At 40.7% G+C, this 27,620-nt stretch overlaps 1 protein-coding gene across 3 annotated transcripts in view; it reads left to right on the top strand.

The window, feature by feature from the left end:
• Positions 1-27,620, top strand: part of AKR1D1 (aldo-keto reductase family 1 member D1) — a 116,782-nt gene that overhangs the window by 63,296 nt on the left and 25,866 nt on the right. Inside the window, exons 2-4 of one of the 3 annotated variants that reach the window (XM_021078690.1) lie at positions 7,446-7,595; positions 21,688-21,855; positions 25,599-25,715. In XM_021078690.1, coding sequence (XP_020934349.1) covers positions 7,503-7,595; positions 21,688-21,855; positions 25,599-25,715 — 378 coding nt within the window. In that variant the 5' untranslated portion in view covers positions 7,446-7,502. Of the gene's footprint in view, positions 1-7,439; positions 7,596-21,687; positions 21,856-25,598; positions 25,716-27,620 lie in introns of those variants that run through there. The other 2 variants (XM_021078691.1, XM_021078692.1) reach the window with 2 other exon arrangements.

The following is a 27,620-nucleotide window of genomic DNA, read 5'->3' as shown; positions in this document are numbered from 1 at the left end:
AAGACATTAAAAAATAAGAAACAGACGTTATCATTGAGTAACGTTAACCTAAAGAACTCATTGGACTGGAACAACAGAAACTCATTCTTTGTTGGTGGGAATGCAAAATGGTATAGCCACTTTGGATTGGTTTGGTGGTTTTTTTACAAAACTAAACTCATTCTTACATGACCCACCAGTCATGCTTCTTTGAATTTAACCAAAAGAGGTGGAAATTTATGTCCAGACAATAATTTTCACACAAATGTGTATAGTAGCATTATTCATAACTGCCAAAACTTGGGTTCAACCAAGATGTTCCTCAGTAGGTGAATGGATAAAGAACCTGTGGTACATCTGGACAAGGGAATATAAGTCACTACTAAAACGAAATGAGCTATCAAGCCATGAAAAGACATCTTTGGGGGAGACCTGGAGCGATCTTATATGCACATTACTAAGTGAAAGAAGCCGATCTGAAAGCCTGTACGATTCCAACTGCATGATGTTCTAAAAAAGACAAAACTTCAGAGACTTTAGAAAGATCAGGGGTAGCCAGGGATTAGGAAAGGAAGGAGGAAGGAGGAACCAGAGCACTGTGGATTCTTAGGGCAGCGAAACTATTCCATATGAAACTGGAATGGCGGACACAGGATACAATATATTTTTCAAAGCCCATTGAATGTACAACACCAAGAGTTAACCCTGATGTAAACCATGGTGGATGGAGATGTGTCAGTATAGGTTCATCAGTTGTAACAAATGCCCCGCTTTGGTGGGGGATGTTGATAGTGAGAGAAGCATGTCTGGGGGCAGGAAGTATATAGGAACTCTTGTACCTTTGCTCAAATTGCTGTGAATGAAAACGTCTAAAAAAGTCTGTCTAAGAAAGAAAAAGAACTCAGTATATGACCTCAGTAGCAAGATGGAGTAAAGAAAAAAGAAGACAGAGCTAAGATTAAGGGAACTTGATATCAATAGAAATAACCCAATCTCAAAACAGAAATAAAAAAGATTTTTTAAAAATGAATAAAAACTTAGAACAATCAGGGGAAAGCCTGAGAAGAAAGAAGCTATTGCTTCGCAGGGAGAGGACTGTGGTGGTTTAAATTGCCTGCCTACCATCCTCGACACCCCCAGGTGGAGGCAGCCATAAGAACTGCACCCACAGCAGGGTGCCAGTGCCAGAGGGAGCAATGCAGAATTTCTCAAAGAATTCTCCAAGAACTGGGGTTGTGGGTTCCAGCCCAGCTGGTTGCTCTCTGAAGGACTTGTCTTTATTTGCTTGACTCACATCATTCCTAGGTAGAGGGGCTGCCCAGGAGGCTTTTGCTGTATTCATTTAAAGGCAGAAACATTGGCTCTGTCAGCCTGGGGCTAAGGATAATAGGATAGACAACAGACTGAAACATCTAGCAAACAATAGATTGGGAAAAGAAGTACGTGGGGATGTAAGGGCTTTTAAAGGCTCCTGTGTATACAAGAGAATCAAGAAGCCCACACAGATTGTCAGGGCTGGGTATTTCCCCAAAAAAAGGCCTGAGGAAATGCCAGGCTTTCACCTCTAACTGGCCTTCAGGCTCTGTGCAGGCTGGAAGTGAAGGCAAAGGCAGAGCCAGCCTGGCTAAGCCCTGAAGGAGTTCTGTACCATAGAACCGATCTGCAAAGACTTGCAAAGTATTCTTTCCTTTTTCCTCCAAGCATTGAAAAAGCACCCTGTCAAAATACTAGGTGTCCCCTAAGTTAATGGAACGCAGACTTCACATAATAAACAGTACAAAGTTAATGAAAATAATTTGGAGAAGTCACTAAACAAGCAAAAAACATCAACCCACAACAAGTCCAGAAACAAACCCTGGGGAGGTGCAAAATCTGATTTCCAGAGTTGTCACCTTTTAATATTCAAAATCTCCAGGTTTAAACAGACGAAAATTAGGAAGCACACAAAGAAACAGGGAAGTATGGCTCATTCCTTGGGTGGAGCGGGGAATTAATAAGAAATTAATAGAGGAGTACCCATCATGGCTCAGTGGTTAATGAACCTGACTAGTATCCATGAGGACATGGGTTCAATCCCTGGCCTGGCTTAGTGGGTAGGAATCTCGCATTGCTCTGAGCCGTGGTGTAGGCCAGCAGCTACAGCTCCAGTTTGAACCCTAGCCTGGGAACCTCTATATGCCATGGGTGCGGCCCTAAAAAAGACAAAAATAAAAATAAAAAAAGAAATTAATAGAAACTGTCCATGAGGACACTCAGGCATTTAGACTTAACTTGTCAGAGATATTAAATCAACTCTCTTAAATATGCTAAAAGAGCTAAAGGCAGTCACGGAGAAAGAACTAAAGGAACCAGGAAAATATCTCTCACCAAATCCCAAATATTAATAAAAAGATAGAAATTATAGAAATGAACCAAACAGAAATTCTGGAGATGTAAAGTACAATCATTGAAATAAAAAAAAATAACTGAAAGAGTTGCAACTGGAGATTTGAGCAAGCAGACGAAAGAGTCCATGAAGTTGATGATCAATTGACATCTGATTTAAGAAGTAAAAAGAGAAAAGAAGGGATGAAATGAACCAAACCTAAGAGATACATGAGACACCATCAAGTATACTAGCATATATATAACAGGAGTCCCAGAAGGAGGAGAGAGAAAGAAACAAAAAAGACTGCTTGAAGAAATAATGGCCCAGGAATTCCCACTGTGGTGAACTGGAAATGAATCCAACTAGTAACCATGAGGTTGGAGGTTTGATCCCTGGCCTTGCTCAGTGGGTAAGGTTGCAAACATGGTTTGGATCATGCATTGTTGTGGCTGTGGCGTAGGCCAGCATCTGTAGCTCCAATTTGACCTCTAGCCTGGGAACCTCCATATGCCACAAGTGTGGCCCTAAAAAGCAAAAAATAAATAAATAAATAAATAAATAGAAAGAAAGAAAGAAAAAGAAAAGAAAGAAAGAATGGCCCAAAATATCCCAGATTAGATGCAGATCACAAATCTAAACATCCAAGACTCAGTGAACTCCAAGAAGCATAAACCCAGAGAGATCAGCAGGAAGACACATTATAATCAACTTATCAAGTCCCAAAGACAAAGAGAGAATGTAGAATACAGCAAGAGATACTCTAGGTAATTAGTAACCCATTTTTCTTTGGAAACTGTATGCCAGAAGGCAGTGCATTGACATAGTTAAAGTCCCCCCAAAAAAGAACTGTCAGCCAATAATTCTGTATCTGGCAAAAGAATCCTTTAAAAAAATTTAAGGAAGGAATTAGCACATTCCCAGATAAGCAGAATCAGAGGGAGCTCTTTACTAGTGGACCTGCACTATAAGAAATGCTCAACGGGGTCCTTCGGGCTGAGATAAAAGGGTACTTGAAATGATATGAAGAAACAAAATACAGCGGTAAACATAGCTATATAGATAAATATAAAAACTGGTAGTATGGCATTTTTGCTTTGTAACTCCTCTCTTTTTTTCCCTATATGATTAAAAGACAAATAAATAAAACAGCAATTATAAATTTATCTTAATTGACCCACAATGTACAAGGATATAGTTTGCAAAAATAACAGCATAAAGCAGAGGGAAGATAGCATTTTGAAGGGTCAGAGTATTTATACAATATTGAAACTAGCTTGGTATGATTTCAAACTTTATTCTTACAAAGTTAAAATGCAAATTGTAATCCCACGGTAAGCCCTACTACCAGTTTTTATATTTATCTATATAGCTATGTTTACCGCTGTATTTTGTTTCTTCATATCATTTCAAGTACCCTTTTATCTCAGCCCGAAGGACCCCGTTGAGCATTTCTTATAGTGCAGGTCCACTAGTAAAGAGCTCCCTCTGATTCTGCTTATCTGGGAATGTGCTAATTCCTTCCTTAAATTTTTTTAAAGGATTCTTTTGCCAGATACAGAATTATTGGCTGACAGTTCTTTTTTGGGGGGACTTTAACTATGTCAATGCACTGCCTTCTGGCATACAGTTTCCAAAGAAAAATGGGTTGATAATTAAGGACTGAATTGTGTCTCCTCAAAATTCATACATTGAAGCCCTAACGTCCAGTGTGGATAGTATTTGGAGATGGGGCCTTTGGGAGGTAATGAGACTTATATGAGGTCATGAGGGTGGGGTCTTCATTATGGGGTTTGTACCTTTATACAGAGAGACCAGAGCCCACATGCTCTCTCTCATCAGGAACTCATTGCCAATAGCTAGATCTTGGACTTTTGCAGCCTTTAGAACTGTGAGAAATAAATGGCTATTGTTTGAGCCACACAGTCTATGGTATTTTTTTATAGCAGCTCCAGCTAAGCCATCCAAGAAAAAAAAAAAAAAAAGAAACTGGTTTAAGTATACAGAAAAAGAAACAAGATGGGAATCAGAAGAGTAAACTACAAAAAAAAAAAAAAAAAAAAAAAAAAAAAAAATCACTCCCTGAGCAAGTTATGGAGGGATTAAGGAATAAAAAGAGAAGCAGACATATAAAAAACAAATAGCAAAATTACAGAGGAAATCTTTATCAGTAATTTACTTGAACTATAAATGGATTGAACTCTCCAATTAAGAAGATTGATGGAGTTCCCGTCATGCATGGCACACCGGAAGTGAATCCAACTAGTAATCATCAGGTTACGGGTTCAATCCCTGGCCTTGCTCAATGGGTTAAGGATCCAGCATTGCCATGAGCTGTGAAGTAGGTCGAAGACACGGCTTGGATCCTGCGTTGCTGTGGCTGTGGTGTAGGTTGCAGACATAGCTCAGATCTGGCGTGGCTGTGGTGTAGGCCGGTGGCTACAGCTCGGGTTTGACCCATAGCCTGGGAACCTCCATATGCCGTGGGTGCGGCCCTAAAAAGACAAAAAAAAAAAAAAATCCATTAGGACTTTTGAAGACACAGACAAGTTGTTTCTAACACTTATATACAAAGCATATAAACAAAAATAGCTAAAACAGTTTTGGAAAAGAAGAATAAAGTTGGAAAAATTGCACTATATGATTTTAAGGCCTAAGTAAGAATAATTAAGACAATGTGGTATCAGTGAAGGAAGAGACACATAAATCAATGAAACAAAGTAGAATCAAATGTAGCCAAATATGACCTTTGATTTTTAACAATGGTGCAAAATAAATTTAGTGAAGAAAGCATAATGTTGTCAACTAAATGGATTTGGAATAAAATATGCTTATGTAAAGGAAAACAAAACACTTCTACATAAACATGCTAGGTTATACAAAAATTTACTCAAAGCGGATTATTGATCTAATGGACAACATTAAACTATATAAAACTTTTAGAGAAAAAATAGAATAAAACTTCTGTGACCTATGTTTAGACCAAAAAGACCTGTGCTGAAACTCACAAGAAAAAATTGAATATTATCAAAGTTACAATCTTTTGCTGCCTGAAAGACTGTCAAGAGAATGAAAAGACAAGCTACATACTGAGAAAAAAAATACTTGCAAACCATATATTCAGTAAAGAACATGTATCAAGATTTACTAAGAAATCTCAAAACTCGACACTGAGACAAACAACTCCATTTAAAAAAAAATGGCAAACGGAGTTCCCGTCGTGGTGCAGAGGAAACAAATCCAACTAGGAACCATGAGATTGTGGGTTCAATCCCTGGCTTCGCTCAGTGGGTCAAGGATCTGGCGTTGCCGTGAGCTGTGGTGTAGGCCAGCAGCTATAGCTCCGATTAGACCCCTAGCCTGGGACCCTCCACATGCCTCAGGTGTGGCTCTAAAAAGCAAAAACAAAGAAACTGGCAAAAGACTTGAACAGGCACTTCACCAAGAGGAGATATAGATGACAAATAAGTCCATGCATAAGTATTAAACATTATTATCCACAATGCAAATTAACAATGCAAATTAAAATAACAATGAGATACCATGACAAACCTATCAGAGTGACTAAAATTTAAAAATACTGGAGTTCCTGTTGTGGTTCAGCAGTAACAAACCTGACTGGTATCCATGAGGACAAGAGTTCGATCCCTGGCCTCACTAAGCAGGTTAAGGATCTGGCATTGCCGTGAGCTGCAGTGTAGGTCGAAGATGTGGCTCGGATCAGGTGTGGATCAGGTGTGGCGTGGTATAGGCTGGCAGCTGTAGCTCCAATTTGACCCCTAGCCTGGGAACTCCCATATGCTGCACATGCAGCCCTAAAAAGCAGTAAATAAAATTATAAAGCAGTCAACAAAATAATAAAAATTAAAATAAAAATACCAACAATACCAAGTGCTGTCAAAGGTGCAGAAAAATGCATTGCTACTAGGGGTGCAAAGTGATTTGATCATTCAGAAAAGCAGTTTGGCAGCTTCCTACAAAGTTAAACACACCACATGACCCAACAGTCTCACTCCTGGGTATTTAGCTGAGAGAAATGAAAAGTAATGTTTACGCAAAAACCTGTATACAAATATTTATAGCAGCTGTATTCGCAGTCATCAAAAACTGGGAACAAACCAGAGTCCTTCAAATTGAGAAACAAACTGTGCTTATATAGTTAATGTATATATACATTATATACACACACATTATATACATTTAATGTATATATACATTACTACTCAGCAACAAAAAGAAATAAGCTGTTGATACAAGCAGCAACCTGGATAAATCTCAAAGACATTATGCTGAGTGAAAGAAGCCAGTCTCTGGAATTCCCATGTGGCTCAGTGGGTTAAGTAATCAACATTGTCACTGCAGCAGCTTGGGTCACTGTTGTGGCACGGGTTCAGACCCTGGCCTGGGTATTTCTAAACAGATACAGCCAAAAAAAAAAAAAAAAGGAATGAAAAAGAAAAAATAGCAATAATTTTCTTATTATTTAAGAGATTTTACCATAAGTTCTGTTACTTGCCAAAAAAAGCATCCTAAATGAAAAAGAAAAAATAGCAATAATTTCCCTTATTATTTAAGAGATTTTACCATCAGTTCTGTTACTTGCCAACAAAAGCATCCTAAGTGAAAAAGGAAAAATAGCAAAATTTCCCTTATTATTTAAGGGATTTTACCATCAGTTCTGTTACTTGCCAACAAAAGCATCCTAAATGAAAAAGGAAAAATAGCAAAATTTCCCTTATTATTTAAGAGATTTTACCACAAGTTCTGTTACTTGCCAACAAAAGCATCCTAAATGAAAAAGGAAAAATAGCAAAATTTCCCTTATTATTTAAGAGATTTTACCACAAGTTCTGTTACTTGCCAACAAAAGCATCCTAACTGACAGAGGCCAGGTAGGTTTGTTTCCTTTTACTTTGAAGATCATTTCTTTGCGGAGAAATAAGCAGAAGATCTCAGTGGGTTATTATTTACATGCCTCAGATAAGTTCAAAGGACAACCTCAGTTAGGATTTCCAAAACAACATGGGGTGGGGGCGGAATTGAGAAATCTCTTCCCTCCCACTGCTCCTCCCTCTGACCTCTTTTCTTTGATTAAATAAAGGCTTTTCTGTGGAGTTCAGAATCATTTCTAGAAATCTGAAACTTCAGACTCTCCAAGATGTACCTCAGTGCAGCACATCACCGCATCCCTCTTAATGATGGAAATAGCATTCCTATCATTGGACTTGGCACCTTCTCAGAACCTAAACTGGTAAGCTTATCTGTTTTAAAAACGCATTCCTAAAGGATAATCTGTAATTTGTTGTGAGTGGATTTCATTGATTTACTCTTCGTAATAGTGCATGCAACCTCAAAAGGACTGCTGTTTGGCTAAATGAGTATTGGGCCAAAGCAGTTTAGGATTTAAAAGTGTCTTGGCTTAGAGAATGAGATTTATCTGCTTCCTTTACAAAAATCCAGCTGGTTGTTGATTATTAGATTGATCTAAGACACATGAAATTTCTGAATTTATGGTTTGTGATTCCTTTGTGTGTGTGTGTATCTTTTTAAGGCGCACCCAGGCACATGGAGGTTCCCAGGCTAGGGGTTGAATCAGAGCTGCAGCTGCTGGTCTACACCACAGCCACAGCCACAGCCACAGCCAAGCCAGATCTGAGCCACGTCTACCATCTATAGCTGTAGCTTGTGGCAATGCTGGATCCTTTAGCCCACTGAGCGAGGCCAGGGATTGAACCCACATCCTCATGGATACTAGTCAGCTTCTTAACCTGCTGGACCACAGTGGGAAATCCTGGTTTGGGATTTTTTTTTAAGTTCATATTGGAGAATTTTTAGTTCAGTTCAACAACACTTCTAGTGAAAACTTACCATGTATGAATTAATTACTAGGCTATAGAAGCTTCAAATATAAAGAGAATAGAGTCTCTGTTGTCCAGGGTTTAAAAATCAAATTGAGGAGAGAAACTCTTTAATAACCAATCAGGGGACAATGAAGAGTAAACAAGAATGGTAAGCAATATTTTTCCTGATAACACAAGAAAAGGAATAGTTAAATTTGACTTTGAGGACTTAAGTGGGTTTCCACTAAGAAACAGAAAAGCTTCTACTTGTAGGAAAATATATTTCTGCTTTCCACATTGCAGTGCAACATTTAATGCTGATTACCAGAATAAGCCAGTGATATGTCTAGAAATGACATGGAAATTTGAATGATAATGTATGAATGAGCTCTGTAAAGCTAAGTATGGTTTAGTTAGGCAGAGAAGCAGAGTTGATGCAGGCCACTTTAGGCAGAAAGAGAAGCATAGAGAAACAAGGATATGAATCTGTTTATGCCTACACCACAGCTCGTGGCAAAGCTGGATCCTTAACCCACTGAGCAGAGCCAAGAATTGAACCCATGTGCTCGTGGATACTAGTTGGGTTCATTACCACTGAGCCACGATGAAAACCAAGCTGCATATTTCTAACTATGACTTTCTATGTGTATTTCCATATATGAAAGTGTCTAAGAATAGACATAAAGTACTTAGGATAGGGAGGTTGATAGATAGGTCTAGTATATGAATAGGATTATGTCACACCTCTGCTTAATTATTTCTCTGGCTCACTGTCAGTTACATGGCTCCTTACTTGCACATCTATCATTCTATCCATCTGTCTCTTGAAGCTCAGTAGGGCTCAAAGTGCTGCATCTACCAAAAAATATGATTAAGTGCCTACTGTGTGTCTAGTGATATTAAATACTACAAGTTGGAGATATTCAAAAGCAGGCATGTGTCATTTCCCAAAAAGTGTTGTACTCACTTCAGAAGATAAAACATACACCAATTAGAGAATATGACATTAGAGGAATACTCGTGGGAGTTCCTGTTGTGCCTCAGTAATAACAAACCCGACTAGTATCCATGAGGACTCGGGTTCAATCCCTGGCCTTGCTCAGTGGGTTAAGGATCGGGCATTGCCATGAGCTGTGGTGTAGATCACAGGTGTGGTTCAGATTCTGAGTGACTGAGGCTATGGCGTAGGCCAGTAACGACAGCTCCGATTAGTCCCCTAGCTTGGGAATTTCCTGATGCCATGAGTATGCCCCTAGAAACCAAAAATAAATAAAAATAAAAATAATAAAATAAATAGAAGTGGACATCGTGCCTGCACAAACCACATGTGTGAGCAGAAATACAGAGCTAATTGTCTGTCTCACAAAATCTGAAACTCTAATGAGAAGAATACCCACCATGGGAGATTTGGGGAGAGGGCGGTGGGAAAACTGAAATATATGAATTATCTGTGTGATGTTTCCTATGACAGCTTCCCAGAATGTTTTCATACAGGGATGGAATAGGCTATAATAACCTCCCAAAAGATCTCCCTTTTTTCTCTCCTATAGGTCTGTCTTAGAAAATCTCTCTCTCTATAGCTCTGAAAAAATCCAATAGGTGAGAATTTGGAGTATTATTCCTTTTTTCTACTTTGATAGAAATTAATACGGTTTTTATACACTTCAGTCCATGAGTTAATAACCAATATTTATCGAAAACTTCAAGTAAAATTCAAGAATGTTACCAAGTGTGCAAATGATACAAATCTAGGATCAAGGGTGAATATCTGGAAAATGGGCAAAAATTCAGTTCAATACTTTATCGTGTGCCTACCATAGGTGGGGCATTTTTCTAGGTAATGTGGGGAGGATTACAACAATGGGCTAGAAACAAGGGATTTAAAATCCAAAGCAGGAGGTCCCATCATGGCGCATCCGAAACGAACCTGACTAGTTACCATGAGGTTTCAGGTTTGATCCCTGGCCTCGTTCAGTGGGTTAAGAATCTGACTTTGCCACGAGCTGTAGTGTAGGTCACAGACGCAGCTCAGATCTGACGTTGCTATGGCGTAGTCCAGCAGCTGTAGCTCTGATTGGACCCCTAGCCTGGGAAACCTCCATATGCCCTTGGTGTGGCCCTAGAAAGCACAAAAAATAAAATGAAATAAGTGGTTTACGAGGGATAACACTTATTAAAGGATTAAAAAAAAAAACTGAAAAAAATCTAGTTATGGGTTAGGTCAGGTAACACCAAGGTATGGGAAAAGAGTGGCCTAGGAAGGTAGATGGGGGTTGTAGCTGATCAGTATCCCTTCCTGCGTGGCCCTGGTTACGATTTCCATAGCTGCAAGCAGTTTTCACAAAGTGAGGAGTGAGCTGGACGTGTTGCATTTGGGACACAGGAGAGGTGATTCCAGGCTCTTGATGACTAGTACCAAGGAGGAGCCTGAAACTTCAAGTCCATCCTGCCCCTGGCTGGAGGAGGCTGGGGGCACAAGTGTCAGGACCCCTTCTCAGGAATATACCATCTTGTAGATATTCCTTGTTTTTCCTCAACGCCCATTTCATTCTGACCTGCTGCTCCTCTCCAACTAAGCAGTCTTGTTTCACCTGGAGAAGACAAGCCTTGTTCTTGCACCAAGTTTTTGGTTTTTTGTTTGTTGTTTTTTTTTTTTTGGCTTTTTAAGGCTGCACCTATGGCATATGGTAGTTCCCAGGCTAGGGGTCAAATTGGAGCTGCAGCTGCTGGCCTACACCCCAGCCACAGGAATGCAGGATGCGAGCCACATATGTGATCTATAGCTGCAGCTTGGGGCAATGCTGGATCCTTTAACCTACTGAGCAAGGCCAGGGATCGAATCCACGCCCTCATGGATACTAGTCGGATTCATTACCACTAAGCCACGATGGGAACTCCTGGTTTGATTTTTTCAATCTGTTTTTAAGCTGAGGACGAGGTGTTAAAGAAAATTAATTAATGACTTGTTAAAGCACGGTAAAGACAAATTTATTCAAAGGGGAAAATGTCATGATAGGTATAGGGGCCACTGGGATGGAATTTTGCAGTGGGAGAGAAAGATTGATGTCAACTCTGCAAACATGGGCAAGCAAGAATTTATGATCAAGGAGCAGGGTCAGGGTCAGTGGGTAGAAAATTACTAAGAGGAAAACATCAGGGATTAAGGGGCAATTTTGGCCAAACTGACCTAACAGGCTTCTTGCTGAAGACAGGGCTGGGTGCCTAGACATTACCTGGGGCATGGTAGATGATGAAGAACCTGACTGGAATCGAATGTGATCAGATAATAGAGAGTGAGTGATTGTGGCTAAACTGACTTAGCAGGATTCTTGCTAAGCTTGGACAGAGCAGAGATGGGCATGCAAGTCCATGTTAGAAAAGAGTTCAAAAGAGCCTGGTTATTTCAGTTATTATATTTTGCATCTCTGCTTGTGTAATCCTTTATTTTTTTTAAATTTTTTGTTTTTGTTTTAGGGTTTTTGTTTTGTTTTTGGTTTTTGTTTTTTTTTTTTTTTTTTGGTTTTTAGGGCCGCACCCACGGCATATTGAGGTTCCCAGGCTAGGGGTCGAGTTGGAGCTATAGCTGCTGGCCTACACCACAGCACAGCCATGCCAGATCCAAGCCACATCTGTGACCTATACCACAGCTCACAGCATTGTCGGATCCTTAACCCACTGAGTGAGGCCAGGGATTGAACCTGCAACCTCATGGTTACTAGTCAGATTCATCTCTGCTGCACCCCAACAGGAAACTCTTACTTGCTTAATCCTTAAGTCTATTTCTTTGCTCAGTGTTTCTTATAATTTATCAATCATTGCCTCCAGTTTATTTCCAGGATCTTGAATCATCTTTTCATATCATCAGTCTAAAGTCTTTGGGGAGGCTGGTTATCTCCAGATCACTTAGCTGTTTTTCTGGAGTTTTTTCTTGCTCCTTTATCTGAGTCATAATTCTCTGCCTTTTCGTTTTGTATAGATTTTTGGTGTGGTCTCCTTTTTGCAGATAGTAGAGTTGTAGCCTCTCTTACTTCTAATGTCTGCTCCCCTTGTGGCTGAAGTTGGTATAGGGTGGGGCTTGCTGTAGGCTCCCCGATGGGAGGGACTGGTGCCTGCCCACTGGTAGGTGGAGCTGATTCTTATCCCTCTGGTGGGTGGGGCTTTGGCTCTGGTGAGATTAGAGGCCTGCAGGTGAGGATGGGGGGCGGATCTTTGGACAGCCTGATTGCTAAGGGATGGAGCTGTGTTCCCACCTGGATTATTGTTTGGTCTGGGGCTTTTCAGCCCTGATGGGTGGGGCCAGATTTTTCCAAAATGGCCACCTCTACAGGAGCACACACTGTTAATTTTTCCCGAGACCTTTGTCTCCAATGTCCTTCCCCCATAATGAGCCACAGCCACCCCTGTTTTCCCAGGAGATCCTCCAAGAACCACAGTCAGGTGTGACCTATATTCCTTTGAAGTCTCTGCTTTGCCCTGGGATGCAGTACACATAAAAGCCTGTGTGCACCTTTCAAGAATGGAGTCTCTGTTTCCCCCAGTGCTGTGAAGCTCCTGTGCAGAAGCCCCACTGGCCCTCAATGCCAAATGCTCCTGGGGCTCCTCCTCCCAATGCCTGATCCCCAGGGGTGGGGACCTGATGTAGGGCTCAGAACTCTCCATGCCAAGGGTGAGTCTCTACAATATAGTTACATTCCAGTCTGTGGGCCTCTCCCCCTCCTACCCTCCTGATGTGGCCTCCTCCTTGTCTTCTGGAAGAGAGTATCTTTTTTTGATAGTTTGCAGTCTAACTGGTTGTAATTTTGTTGCTTTTATGAGAGAAGGTGAGCTCCAGTCCTTCTATTCTGCCATCTTGATCCCAGCCAAAAGAGCCTGATTAGAGTTTTGTCAATGAAAGAATCTTTGTTAAGGTTGAGAGTGTTCTCGAAGTCTCCATCTAAAGGGACCAGGGACCAGACAGGAAGCAGAAATAAGTGGTTCTGGAGAGCCAAATCATTGTTCAGTTAGGCTCTGCTTTCTCATATTGAGAGTAGATATGAGTGCAAGATATGCTTTATTTTCTTCTAGGCTAGGAAGCAAAACAGAACAAGATAAGCAAGGAATACTTAGGAGATTGTTCCCAGAACAAGATGTAATAATTAAAGTGCTTAGCATCCTTTACAAGGACAGCAGAGTTCCCTGGGGGCCTAGCAGTTAAGGATCAGTGATTGGCACTGCTGTGGCATGGGTTCAGTCCCTGGCCTGGCAACTTCCACATGCCAAGGTCATGGGCAAAAAATGTAAAATAAATGAAGTGAATAAATGAATAAGAATGGCAATATCTCCTCTACAACCAATTGTCATATGCAAACAAAAGTCCAGTGCGCCTGATCTCACATCTTTCAGAGAATATTGTAAAATAATTAGGTTTTTTTTTTTTTTTTTTTCGGTCTTTTTGTCTTTTCTAGGACCGAACCTGTGGTATATGGAGGTTCCCAGGCTAGGAGTCTAATCAGAGCTGTAGTCACTGGCCTACGCCAGAATCACAGCAATGCAGATCCAAGGCACATCTGTGACCTACATACACCACAGCTCACAGCATTGCTGGATCCTTAATCCACTGAGCGAGGCCAGGGATCAAACCCGAAACCTCAATGGTTCCTAGTAGGATTCGTTAACCGCTGAGCCACAACGGGAACTCCAGTAATTAGTAATTTTTAAGTGATGGCAACATATGTATGTGTGTATATATATGTATATATATATATATATATTATTTTTTTTTAATCTTTTTAGTCAGATTCGTTTCCACCAAGCTAGGATGGGACCTCCTCATTTATAATTTTGTATAATGTTAAATGGGCTAGCATTTTGAGGGTCAAAAAAATAACTTAGCTTTGTTTGTGCTTTTAGTAGAGTGAGTATCCTGAGCTCCTTGCAGTTCCTGTGACACTCAAACTCCTGCCACAGAAAACTTGGCTTTTAGAAATCAAACATCTGACTTCTGCATTTTGTTATGTCATTCCTCTCAGAGGCCATGAATGCTGCATGTTAAACTATAAAAAAATGTTTTGGTGGTGGGGTAGAGGGTAACAAAAAATAACAGGGGAGAAAAACATAAATGCATGTTTCAAAGCTATTTACCTGCCAAAGTTAAATCGAATTAAAATGAGAAGAGACAAAATAAGTAGAAATCAAGTAAGAAGGCTTCTGTAATAAATCAGACAAAAAACTGATAAGGACTTGAACTTGATTAGTAGTTATGAGGAAAATAATTTGATTGGAGCCTAGAAAAGAAGTAAGTTGACAGAAAGCTGCAAATCACAGAAGTAGACTCTACAAAGCTTGGCAACTGGTTAGATTCAGACAAAGGAGAGCAAGTGGTAGATCCCAGGCCAAAAAAAAATGATATTTCAGAGTCCTCGTGGATACTAATCGGGTTCATTACTGCTGAGCCACAACAGGAATTCCCAAGAGATCAATACTTTTAATGCTATCATCTGGGCAACCACCACCTAGATCCAAAATTAAAACAGACCAAACTGTAGAAACCTTCCCAAGCTGAAACCCTTCCTCCCTCGATGGATTGGTGATCTGGGATTAGCATATGCCCACTGAGGCATGTGAAATGACTGGTCAATGGGGACCTGCCATATAGCACAGGAAACTCTACCCAATATTCTGTGATGATCTATTTGGGAAAGTAATCTGAAAAAGAATGGATTGTGTGTATACGTATAACTGAGTCATGTTGTTGTACAGCAGAAATTATCACAACACTGCAGATCAACTATACATCAATAAAACTTTAAAAACTGAAAATGCAAAACCAAACCAAACCCTTCCTCCCTCAAGAGGAAGTTGGCCTTCTAACTTTGAGGGCAATTATTTTCTTACTTTTTTTTTTTTTTTTTTTTTTTTTTTAGGGCTGAGCCTGCGACATGCAGAAGTTCCCAGGCTAGGGGTTGAATCGGAGCTACAGGTGCCGGCCTACACCACCACCAGAGCAATGCAGGATCCAAGTCGAGTCTGCAACCTACACCACAGTTCACGGCAACACCAGATCCTTAACCCACTGAGTGAGGCCAGAGATCAAACTCTTGTCCCCATGAATACTAGTCAGGTTTGTTAACTGCTGAGCCACAACGGGAACTCCTGGATTTACTCACCTAACAACTTTCATTTATAACATGTTAATCACCTTTATTGTGTTGTACATGACATCCCTAGGACTTGTTTGTCTTTTGCCTACTTTCATCTAAATCCCCCTTCTTTCACCACCCCCCACCTCTAGCAGCCACAAATCTGATCTTTTTTTTCTGTGAGTCTGTTTTTCTATCCATTGACCTACAACACCGTGTTAGTTCCTGGGACACAATATAGTGATTTGATATTTCTAGATATTTCAAAATGATCACCAATCATAAATCTAATAACCATTTGTCACCGTACAAAGATATTGCAAAATTATTGGCTATCTTCTCCGTACTGTACATTTCATACCTGTGACTTATTTGTTTATTGCTTTTTAGGGCCACACCCTTGGCATATGGAGATTCCCAGGCTAGGGGTCAAATCGAAGCTACAGCTGCTGGCCTACGCTACAGTCACAGCAACTCAGGATCCGAGCTGTGTTTGCCACATACACCACAGCTCATGGCAACACTGGATTCCCAACCCACTGAGCAAGACCAGGGATTGAACCTGCAACCTCATCTTTCCTAGTCGGGTTCATTAACCACTAAGCCACAAAGGGAACTCCCTGACTTATTTATTTTGTAGCTGAGAGTTTCTACCTCTTAAATCTCCCTCACCTATTTCTCTCCTCTCCTCTGACAACCATTTGTTGTATATAAGACTGTTTCTGTTCGGTTATATTTGTTCATTTGTTTTTTTTTTTTAGACTCTGCATATAAGTGAAATCATACAATATTTGTCTTTTTCTGGCTGACTTATTTCACTTAGCAAAGACTCTCTAGATCCATCCATGTTGTCTCAAATGTCATGATTTCGTTCTTTTTTATGGCTGATTAATATTCCATTGTGGGGTGTGTGTGTGTGTGTGTGTGTGTGTGTGTGTGTGTGTACACCATTAATCCATTCATTTGTCAGTTGACACTTAGGTTGCTTCCATATTTTGACTATTATAAATAATGCTACAATCAACATAGGGATGCATATATATCTTTGCAAGTTTTGACAGTTTTAGGACTCTCTATGAATGGAAGTGTACTGAATGTACTATTTTTTGTTTTGTCTCTCTTTCCAGATATGTTGTAAGATTCGCACATGTTATTAATTGTGTCTTTAACCATTTTTATTGCTGTATCATATTAAAGAATATATCCATTTCCACCTTCTTTCCATGTCCATGTAGCCATGTCCATTTGTACAGCTTCCATTTTGGGTCTTTACAGACAATATGGCTACAAGGAGTCTTGCACCTGCATGTGAGTTTCTGTAAGATATGTACTGCTATGACATTGAGTATCAGTATTTTCAGCTTTTAGTAAATGATGTCAATATAGACAATTTCCAGAGTAAGCATATAATTTACACTCCCTCCAACAATGCATGAGGGTACTCCTTGCGTCACATTCTCAGCAAGACACAGTACTTGGTGTCTTTTTAATTTATGCAATTTTAGTAAGTATGAAACCATCTCTCATTATGGCTTTAATTTGTATTTTCTTTGTGAGGTATATTTTGTAAATTTGTATTTTCTTCAACTTCACATGAAATTGGTCAATTTTTCATATTTTTATTAGTCATTTGTGTATCTTTTGCAAACTGTCTGTGGTTCTATGTATATTTCTTTATTAGATTTTCCTTTTCTTTTGGATTTTCAGTTTATTTTTTAAATTTATTTTTGTTTTTTGCCTTTTTAGGGCCACAGTTGCCAGGCTAGGGGTTGAATTGGAGCTGTAGACACCAGCCTACACCATAGCCACAGCAATGCCAAATCCGAGTGGTGTCTGTGACTTATACCACAGCTCATGCCAGATCCTTAATGCACTGAGCAAGGCCAGGGATCGAACCTGCATCCTCATGGATACTAGTCAGGTTCGTTTCCGCTGAGCCACAACAGGAACGCCTGGCTTTTCAGTTTATATATATATGTTGATTTTTTTTTTTTAGTGTCTGGATATGGGTCCTTTGTCAGTTATGTAAAAATATATCTTCCCATGTACCTTTCTACTCTTTTAATGGTATCTTTTGATGATCAGAGTTTTGCAGTTCCAATGTGGTCACATTTATCACTTTCAGTTTATCCTCAGCCCTCTCTGTAGCTTGTTTAAGAAATCCTCCTTTACCCAAGTGTCTTAGGTGCGGTACTCTGGGGAACTGCCTCTGAGAAGGAAATTTGCATGCAGGAGGCTTACTGGGGCATAGTCTTAGGAACCAGAGACCTATAAGCGGTGAGCAAAGCAGGTCTGTGAGGTGGGAAGAGTTGCATTGTGATGCAGCTGCTCAGCAGTCCCATGGAGAGCTCAGGAATGGGAGTGGTGCCCCTGAGTGGTACTGAGTCAAGGGGACCAGACTTTTACACCTGCGTAGCATCCGGAGAGGGTGAGGAACTGAGTCCCTCTCCCCTGGGAATACACCATGACGTCCAGCACAGTCTACCCTGGTGCCAACTAGACCTGTGGGCCATGTGTGCTGAGTTCACCTCTGGGAAAAGCTCTTCCAGAACTCTGATTTCTTTCCTGGAAAGAAATTTAAAGAGGTGTTAACAGGACGAACACTGCTCTTGCCACTAAAGCTGTCTCCACGTTGCAATTTATACCTTCCATCTCCCTCCGAGACTACCCTTGCTAGAGTTCCACGTCCGTAGCCTGCATCTCTGCTGGTCTAGGTGACCTATCTGACATTATGACCCAGAGCCCCATCTCTGAGTTGGGTGAGTCCCTGGTCAACTTACCCTTCTCAGGTCATTTACTCAGGTTATTGTCCATTAACTGTCAAAATCAGGAAGGGGTATATCATTGGATGGTGTAGGTACCAAACATTTTCTTCCCTGTCCCGTCATGTAACTGTGGAGGAGCCCTACTGCCTCCAATTATAAAACTCACTTACCCCTGCCAGAATGGCACCATTTTCCCTTGAATGCTGGACTCTGGCCATAAGGAATCTTGTTTCCCCTTGGGAACTAGGACCTTCGGATACACAGAGCCTAAAATTCAGCCATGAGAAGCATGCATTCTCTAAGTGCGTCAAAGAGAGGGATGCTAAACCTGCTGGGTTTTCAGATTCATGTGTTCTGCTTAGTAGTCACACAACACCGTGATGACCTAGAGTGTATAACACCTCATTCTTACAGGACCCTCCCAGTCCTTTAACTGGAGGAAGGATGCTTTGTTTATTCCAGGAAACAGAATCCTTTATTTTACTGCGTGTGTACTTAATTATGGAGTCAATTTTTTTGCATTTTACATTCACCTAGCATATCCCTTATTTAAGTCTCCAAACACGGTGTTCTATTTGATCTTTCTGATTTTTCCCTAAACTGGATCTTCCCAAAGAATATCAGAGTTATATAGAATTCTCTCATGCTGCATTTAAGAATTACAAAGAAGTGTTTTGTGGTTTTTTTTAATGTCCACATATCCAAATAGTTCCTCTATACTGAATAGAATTAAGTCCAGTATTTTAGTTCCCCTCATTGGTGCTTTTGCCATCTAAGAATATTTTTAGCAAGTAAAGAGCGTACTAGATATTCAGTTTTTAGTAAAGGCTCTTCAATGATAACTGAATAATCGAAGACTTTCACTAGTATAACTTGCTGCTGTGCCATAATCTTTATTAAATAAAGCATCACCCATATATTACTCAGGCTGACAATCATACCACACGTCTACCTTGGCCCTCATATATTTTCCCCCTTTTTTTTTTAATCCTAAATGCTCTCTCCTGTGCTTCTTTCCTTGCAACAACATTTGAAAATATCATCATGTACTCTAATATGCATTGTTAGGGGCTCTTCGCCTTGTATTAAATTTACTTTAGGTCTGTACTTAAGCTATCAGTCCAGCCCACAAAATCTCAGTGATATTCCTGAGGTCTGTTTACCATCTCCTATTGAACTTTATTCTTTTCATTAGTACTCTATATTACACCTGAAAAAGAAAGCAAATTTTTTTTTTTTTTTTTTTTTTTTTTTTTGTCTTTTTGCTATTTCTTTGGGCCACTCCTGCGACATATGGAGGTTCCCAGGCTAGGGGTCGAATCGGAGCTGTAGCCACCGGCCTACGCCAGAGCCACAGCAACGCGGGATCCGAGCCGCGTCTGCAACCTACACCACAGCTCACGGCAACGCCGGATCGTTAACCCACTGAGCAAGGGCAGGGACTGAACCCGCAACCTCATGGTTCCTAGTCGGATTCGTTAACCACTGCGCCACGACGGGAACTCCAGAAAGCAATATTTTTATGTTTCCCTTGTAAATTTCTGATTCTACCCCAGCCCTCCTCTCCCTGCTGTGCTTTTCTTGCGACCTTGGTTATCCATAGCATCCCATTTTACAGCTTGAGGGGCAGGAGCAGTGGGTGTTGCCTCACTCTCTCTTCAAGCCTTACTCCATGCTGTAAAGTAACCAAAGTTGTATCTCTGACATTCCAGGAATATGTGTTCACCTTTCCCAACTATTTAACATTTGTGACTATGAATCCTTTTTTCTAAAACCATCCGTGTTGCTGCTTGGTTCATTTTTCATATCCTCTCATCTTTATAGTAATGACTTAACTGGATTAGGGAAAGAAAATATAGTTCACGCTTCCAACACTTTCTGTTTGCAATCCAAGACTATAAAGTCAGTAGAAAGAAAAGATTCTTTGTCTCATTCATTCTGCAACAAATCAAGAGTTGTCTGATTAAGGTTGTAAAGCATTTGGTTGGAACATTGAAAATTCAGAAGCAAGCACAAGTAGTCTTCAACACTTGTGAATGAGATGGGATTGATCATCGTCTGAACGTGAGGTCAATAAAAATCTACACATAGAATTAAGCCTCTCCCCTGTGCACAACCTAAAAGATGATTTGCAATTTTAATTTGATGAGACTAGTTGTTTGTCTTGATGAAAGTCTCCATCAAGTCCTCCGTTCTCATTAAGGAAAAAACATAACTAAATGAGGCACACTCTTGTATATTTAAATGTCATCATAACTGAAGAGCAGTAATTTATGTGCAATTTGAAAAATGGATAACTTATTCCGCAAGTGCAAAGAACTTGTCAGGTTTTTTGATCCTGCCATTGTTCAGGAGAGAACATTCTTATGCTTCATGCAGGTTAATGAAATGAGCAAAGCTTTGGCTGCCAAATTAGATAAAAATGTATCTTTTGTGCGTGTGTGTGTATGTGTGTGTGTTTTTAGGGCCCCACTTGTGGCATATGGAGATTCCCAGGCTAGGGGTGGAATCAGAGCTGTAGCTGCTGGCCTACACAGCCACAGCAGCGCTGGATCCGAGCCCCATCTTTGACCAACACCGCAGCTCACGGCAATGCCAGATCATTAACCCACTGAGCAAGGCCAGGGATTGAACCTGCATCCTCATGGATACTAGTCAGATTCGTTTCCAATGAATCATGACGGGAACTCCGATAAAAATATATCTTGAAAAGTATCTTGAAAAATGTAACACACCCTGACAATCTTTTTTTCCCAGCTTTACTGAGGTATAATTGACATACTGTATTTCAAGTATACAGTTTGATGAGTTTAATACATGGATACGCTTATGAAGCCATTGGCATAATCCAGACAGTGAATATATCCCTCACTTCTTTGAATTTATTTGTAATCCCTCCATCATTCATACCCACACCCTCTACCCCCCCACCCCAGGCAATCACTGATCAGTGTCTGTTACTATAGATTAGTTTTCATTTTCTAGCTTTTTTTTTTTTTTTTTTTTTTTTTTTTGGCTGCATTCTGGGGCCAGGGATCAACCCACATCCCAGCAGTGATAACATGGGATCCTTAATCTATTGAGCCACGAGGGAACTCCCTTCTGGCATTTTCCATAAATAGAATCATAAAGTATTTACTCTTTTTTTTTTTTTTTTTTTTGGTCTGGCTTCTGGTATAATTATTTTGATCATCATCCATGTTAGTCTATGCATCATTAGTTCATTCCCTTTTATTACTGAATGGCATTCCTTTCTGTAGCTACATCTCAGTTTGCTCATGCAGATTTTGATTTATAACTGAGTCTTCTTTGGTGGACTTGTGCCCTCCTCTAACATGGTTTCGTGAACTCTGTCACTGGTAAAATTGATCGAGTTACGTTTCTGAAGCTGCAAAGCTGAGGGCAGACCTGGGATGGCTGGATCTCCCCTTGAGTGTGGAAAGCTCCCTGGGAGGTCAGTTTCCTCAGACCCCACCTTCCAGTCACAACAGCTTCAAATTGGGAATTTGTTGTTTTCACTCTAAAATGATGTATGTGCCAAGTGTCCTAACTAAGAATGACTAAATGAAAGGAAAGACACATTTCCCTTCTCCTCCACCACAACCCTTCTGTCATTTTAGACCCCTAAGGGGATCTGTGGGACATCAGTGAAAATCGCCATTGATACGGGGTACCGGCACATTGACGGGGCCTTCATCTACCAGAACGAGCACGAAGTGGGCGAGGCCATCAGGGAGAAGATAGCAGAAGGAAAGGTGCGGAGGGAGGATATTTTCTACTGCGGAAAGGTGAGCGCTTCCCCTTCCCCTCCTTCTACTTGTATTCTTGGTGGGTCTGAGGTCACTTTTCTCTGATAAAGAATATTAAACTCAGAGCTTCTCTTGTGGCTCTGTGGTCATGAGCCCAACTAGTATCCATGAGGACACAGGTCCAATCCCTGGCCTCGCTCAGTGGTTTAAGGATCTGGTGTGGCTGTGGCTGTGGCGTAGGCTGGCAGCTGCAGCCCTGGTTCAACCCTCGCCTGGGAACTTCCTTATGCTGTGGGTGCAGCCCTAAAAAGTCAAAGATAAATAAATAAATACAACGTTAAAAAATTAAAAAAAAAAAGAAGGTTAAACTCACCAAGAGGAGTGAGTTCTCAATGGCCAGTTTCCTCACTCTTGCCAAGAATTTAGGGACAACTAGCCGCTTGAAGGTTTAGGCACAGCTCTTTCTTCATTCATAGGCATGAATGAGAAATTATGGAAAGAGCAACTCTACAAAGCAGGAAAACTGAGGAGTGAAGTGGGGACGGGGTTCATATTACATAAGAGTTTGCCAAAGCTTTCTTTAAAGGAGGCAGGCTTCTTCTGTGTTTACCTCTTTGTCCATAGTTCGCTAAATTTTTGAGATATAATTCAGACACCATAAAGTTCACCATTTTAAATCAGTGGTTTCTATTATATTCACAAAGTTGTACAACCAGGACCACTACCTATTTCCAGAATATTTGTATCCCTCCAAAAGAAACCCTGTACCCATTAGTAGTCACTTCCCCCAGTTACTGGTAATCACTGATCTACCTTCTGTCTCTCTAGTTTTCCTATTCTGGGCATTTCATCCAAAAGGAAACACATGACGGCATGTTTTTTTCTGTCCCGCTTCCGTCACTCAGCATAGTGTTTCTTACTTTCATCCATGTTGTAGCATGGATCAGACTTTCATTTCTTTTCACGTTCAAATAATAATCCATCGTGTGGACAGACCACATTTTGTTTGGAGAAATTTGAAATCTCCAGTGCTAGAAATCACTATTCATTGACAAGCAATCAGAAAAATAAAGCCTCATAATAAAATGAAAGCCAATGGAAATATAAGATGCATATTTCCAGGCAGCTTTGCAGGAACAAAAGCTGTACGATGTTAGAGAATGTGTAATACAGTTCTTTTAAGCGTTCTAAAGGGAATGAGGTACTGCTTCTGGCTTCACCCATTCCCTAGACCCCTAATGTCCTAGCTTCTTTCCAAGTTCTCTGGGAGTTTGCAGTTCTCCAAGTCACCAGCCACTTACGGGCTATGATTCCAAGGGACCATATAGAGCCACTGTCCCAAAATATCAGCTGGAAGCTTTTCACTTTATTTTAGCCTTACAACCTGATTCCTAAGGATTTCATTATTACAGAGTCTCTCATTAGAACTCACCAAGTGAGTTCCCGACGTGGTGCAACGGAAACCAATCTGACTAGGAACCATCAGGTTGCAGGTTCCATTCCTGGCCTCACTCAGTGGGTTAAGGATCCAGTATTGCTTTGAGCTGTGGTATAGGTCATAGATGATGCTTGGATCTGGTGTTGCTGTGGCTGTGGTGTAGGCCAGCGGCTACGGCTCTGATTCAACCCCTAGCCTGAAAACCTCCATATGCCACAGGTGTGACCCTAAAAAAAAAGAACTCACCAAGTGTTTCCAGGGAAGAATAAACTTGAACTCATATCCCGAGGACTTGAGCCAAAGAAGCCTGCCCAAAGCTGGAAATATTTTTAAAGTTATAAAAAGCAAAACAAACAAAAAACTTTCCTTCTTATCTCCCTAGTAAACAGTTAAAGCTGTTGCTATATCTATCATGCTGGAAAAATGGACTCAAATTATATCGCCCATTTCAAGAGGCTCCTGTGAGTTAACATTTACAAAGCACTTAAAAAGTACCTGGCATAGTACTAGTGCTATATGTGTTTGTTGAATAAAAATAGACTAAAATATATAAAACAGAATTTTCAGTTGGATGGGATGTTAACAATACACCAAAAAGACCTACCTTAACAGCAAAAACACATTTTTCATGGCTCTCTCCACATGGTTTTCTCTTCTCTGTGCTCTGAAGGCAAGAAAAAAATTATCCAACATGGGAAAAAATTTTTACCAGTTTTGCTTGCCCTTGCTTGTGACAACTTGTACATAAATTCAAATTTTTTTTCCAAAAAAAAAATATTTAAGCAAATTTGCAGCTCCAAGAAGATGTACTTATTTATGCAGAGGCTGTGTGTACTCCTCAGTGCCTTATGTTTTACGGACCACAAGGGTACCGTGATTGAGGAGCAATCAGAAAAATAAAGCCTTCCTATGGATGTTCCCAGGCTAGAGGTTGAATCAGAGTTACAGCTGCCGACCTGCACCACAGCCTCATCTTTCCTTACCTAACACACTAGGGACTGAGTAATTTCTTTTTCTTTTTTTCTTATTTATGTTAAGCTAAGTTCCTTTTATTTCTTTTTTCAGATTTATTGAGATATAACTGACACACAACATTGTGTAAATTTAACGTGTACAACGTATCAATTTGATACACATATATCACAAAATTATTACCACCACTGTTAGCTAATACCTCCGTCACATCATATAATTACCAGTTCTTTTTTGGGATGAGAACATTCAAGATTTATTCTCCTAGCAACTTTCAAGTATATAATAAATACAGTTTTGTCAACTATAATCACCATGCCGTTCATTAGAGCTCCAGAACTGATTCATCTCATAAGTGGAAGTTTGTACCCTTTGACCAGCATCTCTCCATTTGAATGCATGAGGAGCTGTTTAATTGTTGGAGGACTGGAGGCTGGGGTCTCCCATGCCACCATTCTGGAGACACCATCAGTTCGCATTGAGTAATTTCTTTCTCTTTTTTTTTTTTTGCTTTTTAGGGTCTCACCTGTTTCTTATGGATGTTCCCTGGCTAGAGGTTGAATTGGAGTTACAGCTGCCGACCTACGCTACAACCACGGCAACACTAGATCAAAGCTGTGTCTGTGACCTACACCACAGTTCAGGGCAATGCCAGATCCTTAACCCACTGAGCGAGGCTGGGGATCGAACCCACATCCTCATAGATACTAGTTGGGTTCGCTTTCACTGAGCCACAACAGGAACTCCCACATTGAGTAATTTCTTAATAGGAATTGGCAGCATTTTCCTTGGGAAATGAGGCAGTGGACCAAATGAGCACAAAGGAGCAGTGAAAAGGAATCTAAACCTTTGCAATAATTTAAAATTTCACCAGCTTCTGCACTGCCCATCACAATGTGAAGGCTCTGGTGAAGTCACGTGCTCATACCTATATTTCTTGCTCAGATAAAGCACACCTTTTACCAATGACGTGGAAATAAAGTGCCAGGCCAGGTCAGAACCGCTCGTCAGATACACATTCCCTAATTACTCAATGAGGAGAAATGAAAGTGTTTTCGATTAGGCAGTTAGCACAGGGCAGAGGAAGACTTAATTGCTGACTCAGGTACTGTGGTTCAGGTGGATCTTTAAGTCTCTGGTACTATATTTGGATAATGTTGTATTCTGGGTGTTAAGAGTTCTATCTGCTCAACCTATACTCAGATGACACTGCAACATAAATGTATTTTTATGAAATGCAAAGGAGTGAATAAAATGCTTATGAGTGTTTGCAAAGAATAAAGGACTCCATTATTGTAAACAAAACAAAACAAAAAACAACAGCAACAAAAAAGGTGCATGTTATTTACCTATACCCCTTTTAATGTTTCAGCTGTGGGCTACAAATCTGGACCCGGAGATGGTCCGCCCGGCTCTGGAGAGGACGCTCAAGGTCCTCCAGCTAGATTACGTGGATCTTTACATCATTGAAGTACCCATGGCTTTTAAGGTGAGTTCAGATGCCTAAAGGTTAGGCCTCTGCTCTTTGTCAACCATGAGCCAACAGCTCTGTGCAGGAGGCTCATTCAGTACTTAGCACCATAAGATATCAAAGATAGTACTGATCTAGCCCAGAAAGATTACGTAGCCAACAGAAGCCTGGATCCCAAGTTTCTTGATTCATAATCCAATGCACTTTCTGTTCATGATGTAACAGCATGACATCACAAGGTATAACATATGCTGTAAACCCTCTCCATTAAGCTGATATGTAGTCTCCTAACTGTAGGTGATTCTGAGTCCTCTTTTGCCAGTCCGATGCTCGTTCTCGTAAACTACGCTGCCCTCTGCCTTATCCTACAAGCCTCATCATCCCAATGTCCCAGGGACTACAGTGATTTTGGGATTTCAGGTTCTTGGGATGGTGACCTTAGCCCTTCTCCTCCCTCCACTAACTTCAATTCCTGTTCCAATGGCCAATTCCTAAGCAAAGTCCTGCAGATTTGGAAAGAACCTGTATTTAAAAGTGAGAGAATGAAATTTACTTCTCCGTCGTCACTGACTAATGACTTATACAGTCTTTTTGGAGATGGTAAATAGAGAAATTCTATTTCTGTTCTTAAATAGGATCAAGCTCAAGGACACAGAGAGGGTAAAACTTTGAACACTGAGAAATTACGTGATCTATAATGACATTACCTCCCAAGTGAGTCTGTAATTCCTGTAATTGGGAAATCAACCTTTGAAGCCAAAATACCACGTGCTTTAGGAATCTCACGTTTTTCTTTTTGTTTTTTTTAAGGCCACATCTACCACATATGGAAGTTCCCAGGCTAGGGGTCGAATGGGAGCTGCAGCTGCCAGCCTACACCACAGCCACAGCAACGCAGCATCTGAGCCATGTCTTTGACTTATACTCATGGCAATGCCAGATCCTTAACCCACTAAGTGAGGTTGAACTTGCATCTTCGTGGATATTAGTCAGGTTTGTTACTGCTGAGCCACGATGGGAACTCCCTGAAGTAGTATTATTGTTATTATTAATCTTTTCAGGGCCACACCCATGGCATATGGAGGTTCCCAGGCTAGGAGTCTAATTGGAGCTGTGGCCTCCGGCCTACGCCACAGCCACAGCAACGCCAGATCCAAGCCAAATCTGCAATCTACACGACAACTCAGGGCGACGCTGGATCTTTAACCCACTGAGCGAGGCCAGGGATCCAACCTGCAACCTCATGGTTCTTAGTCGCATTCGTTTCCGCTGCGCCACAATGGGAACTCCTCATTATTCTTATTTTATTACTCAATGAATTTATTACATTTATAGTTGTGCATGATCACCACAACCCAATTTTATAGCATTTCCATCCCACAACCCCAGCGCATCCCCCCACCCCCGCAACCTGTCTCCTTTGGAAACCATAAGTTTTTCAAAGTCTGTGAGTCAGTGTCTGTTCTGCAAAGAAGTTCATTTGGTCCTTTCTTCAGATTCCACATGTAAGTGATGGCATTTGATGTTGGTGTCTCATTGTCTGACTGACTTCACTTAGCATGATAATGTCTAGGTCCATCCATGTTGCTAAAAATGCCAGTATTTATTCCTCTTAATGGCTGAGTAATATTCCATTGTGTATATGTGCCACATCTTCTGGAGCCCCTCTTCTGTGATGGACATTTAGGTTGTTTCTATGTCTTGGCTATTGCAAATAGTGCTGCAATGAACATTGGAATACATGTGTCTTTTCGAGTCATGGTTTTCTCTGGGTAGATGCCCAGGAGTGGTAGTGGGTCAAATGGTAGTTATATGTTTAGTTTTCTGAGGCATCTCCATACTGCTTTCCACAGTGGTTGCACCAATTTACAATCCCACCAACAGTGTAATAGGGTTTCTTTTTCTCCACACCCTCTCCAGCAC

This window comes from Sus scrofa, chromosome 18, assembly GCF_000003025.6.
Source record: "Sus scrofa isolate TJ Tabasco breed Duroc chromosome 18, Sscrofa11.1, whole genome shotgun sequence".
NCBI classification, from domain to species: domain Eukaryota; kingdom Metazoa; phylum Chordata; class Mammalia; order Artiodactyla; family Suidae; genus Sus; species Sus scrofa.
Note: the sequence above shows the minus strand (reverse complement) of the source record. Positions and strands in the feature narration are given on the sequence as shown.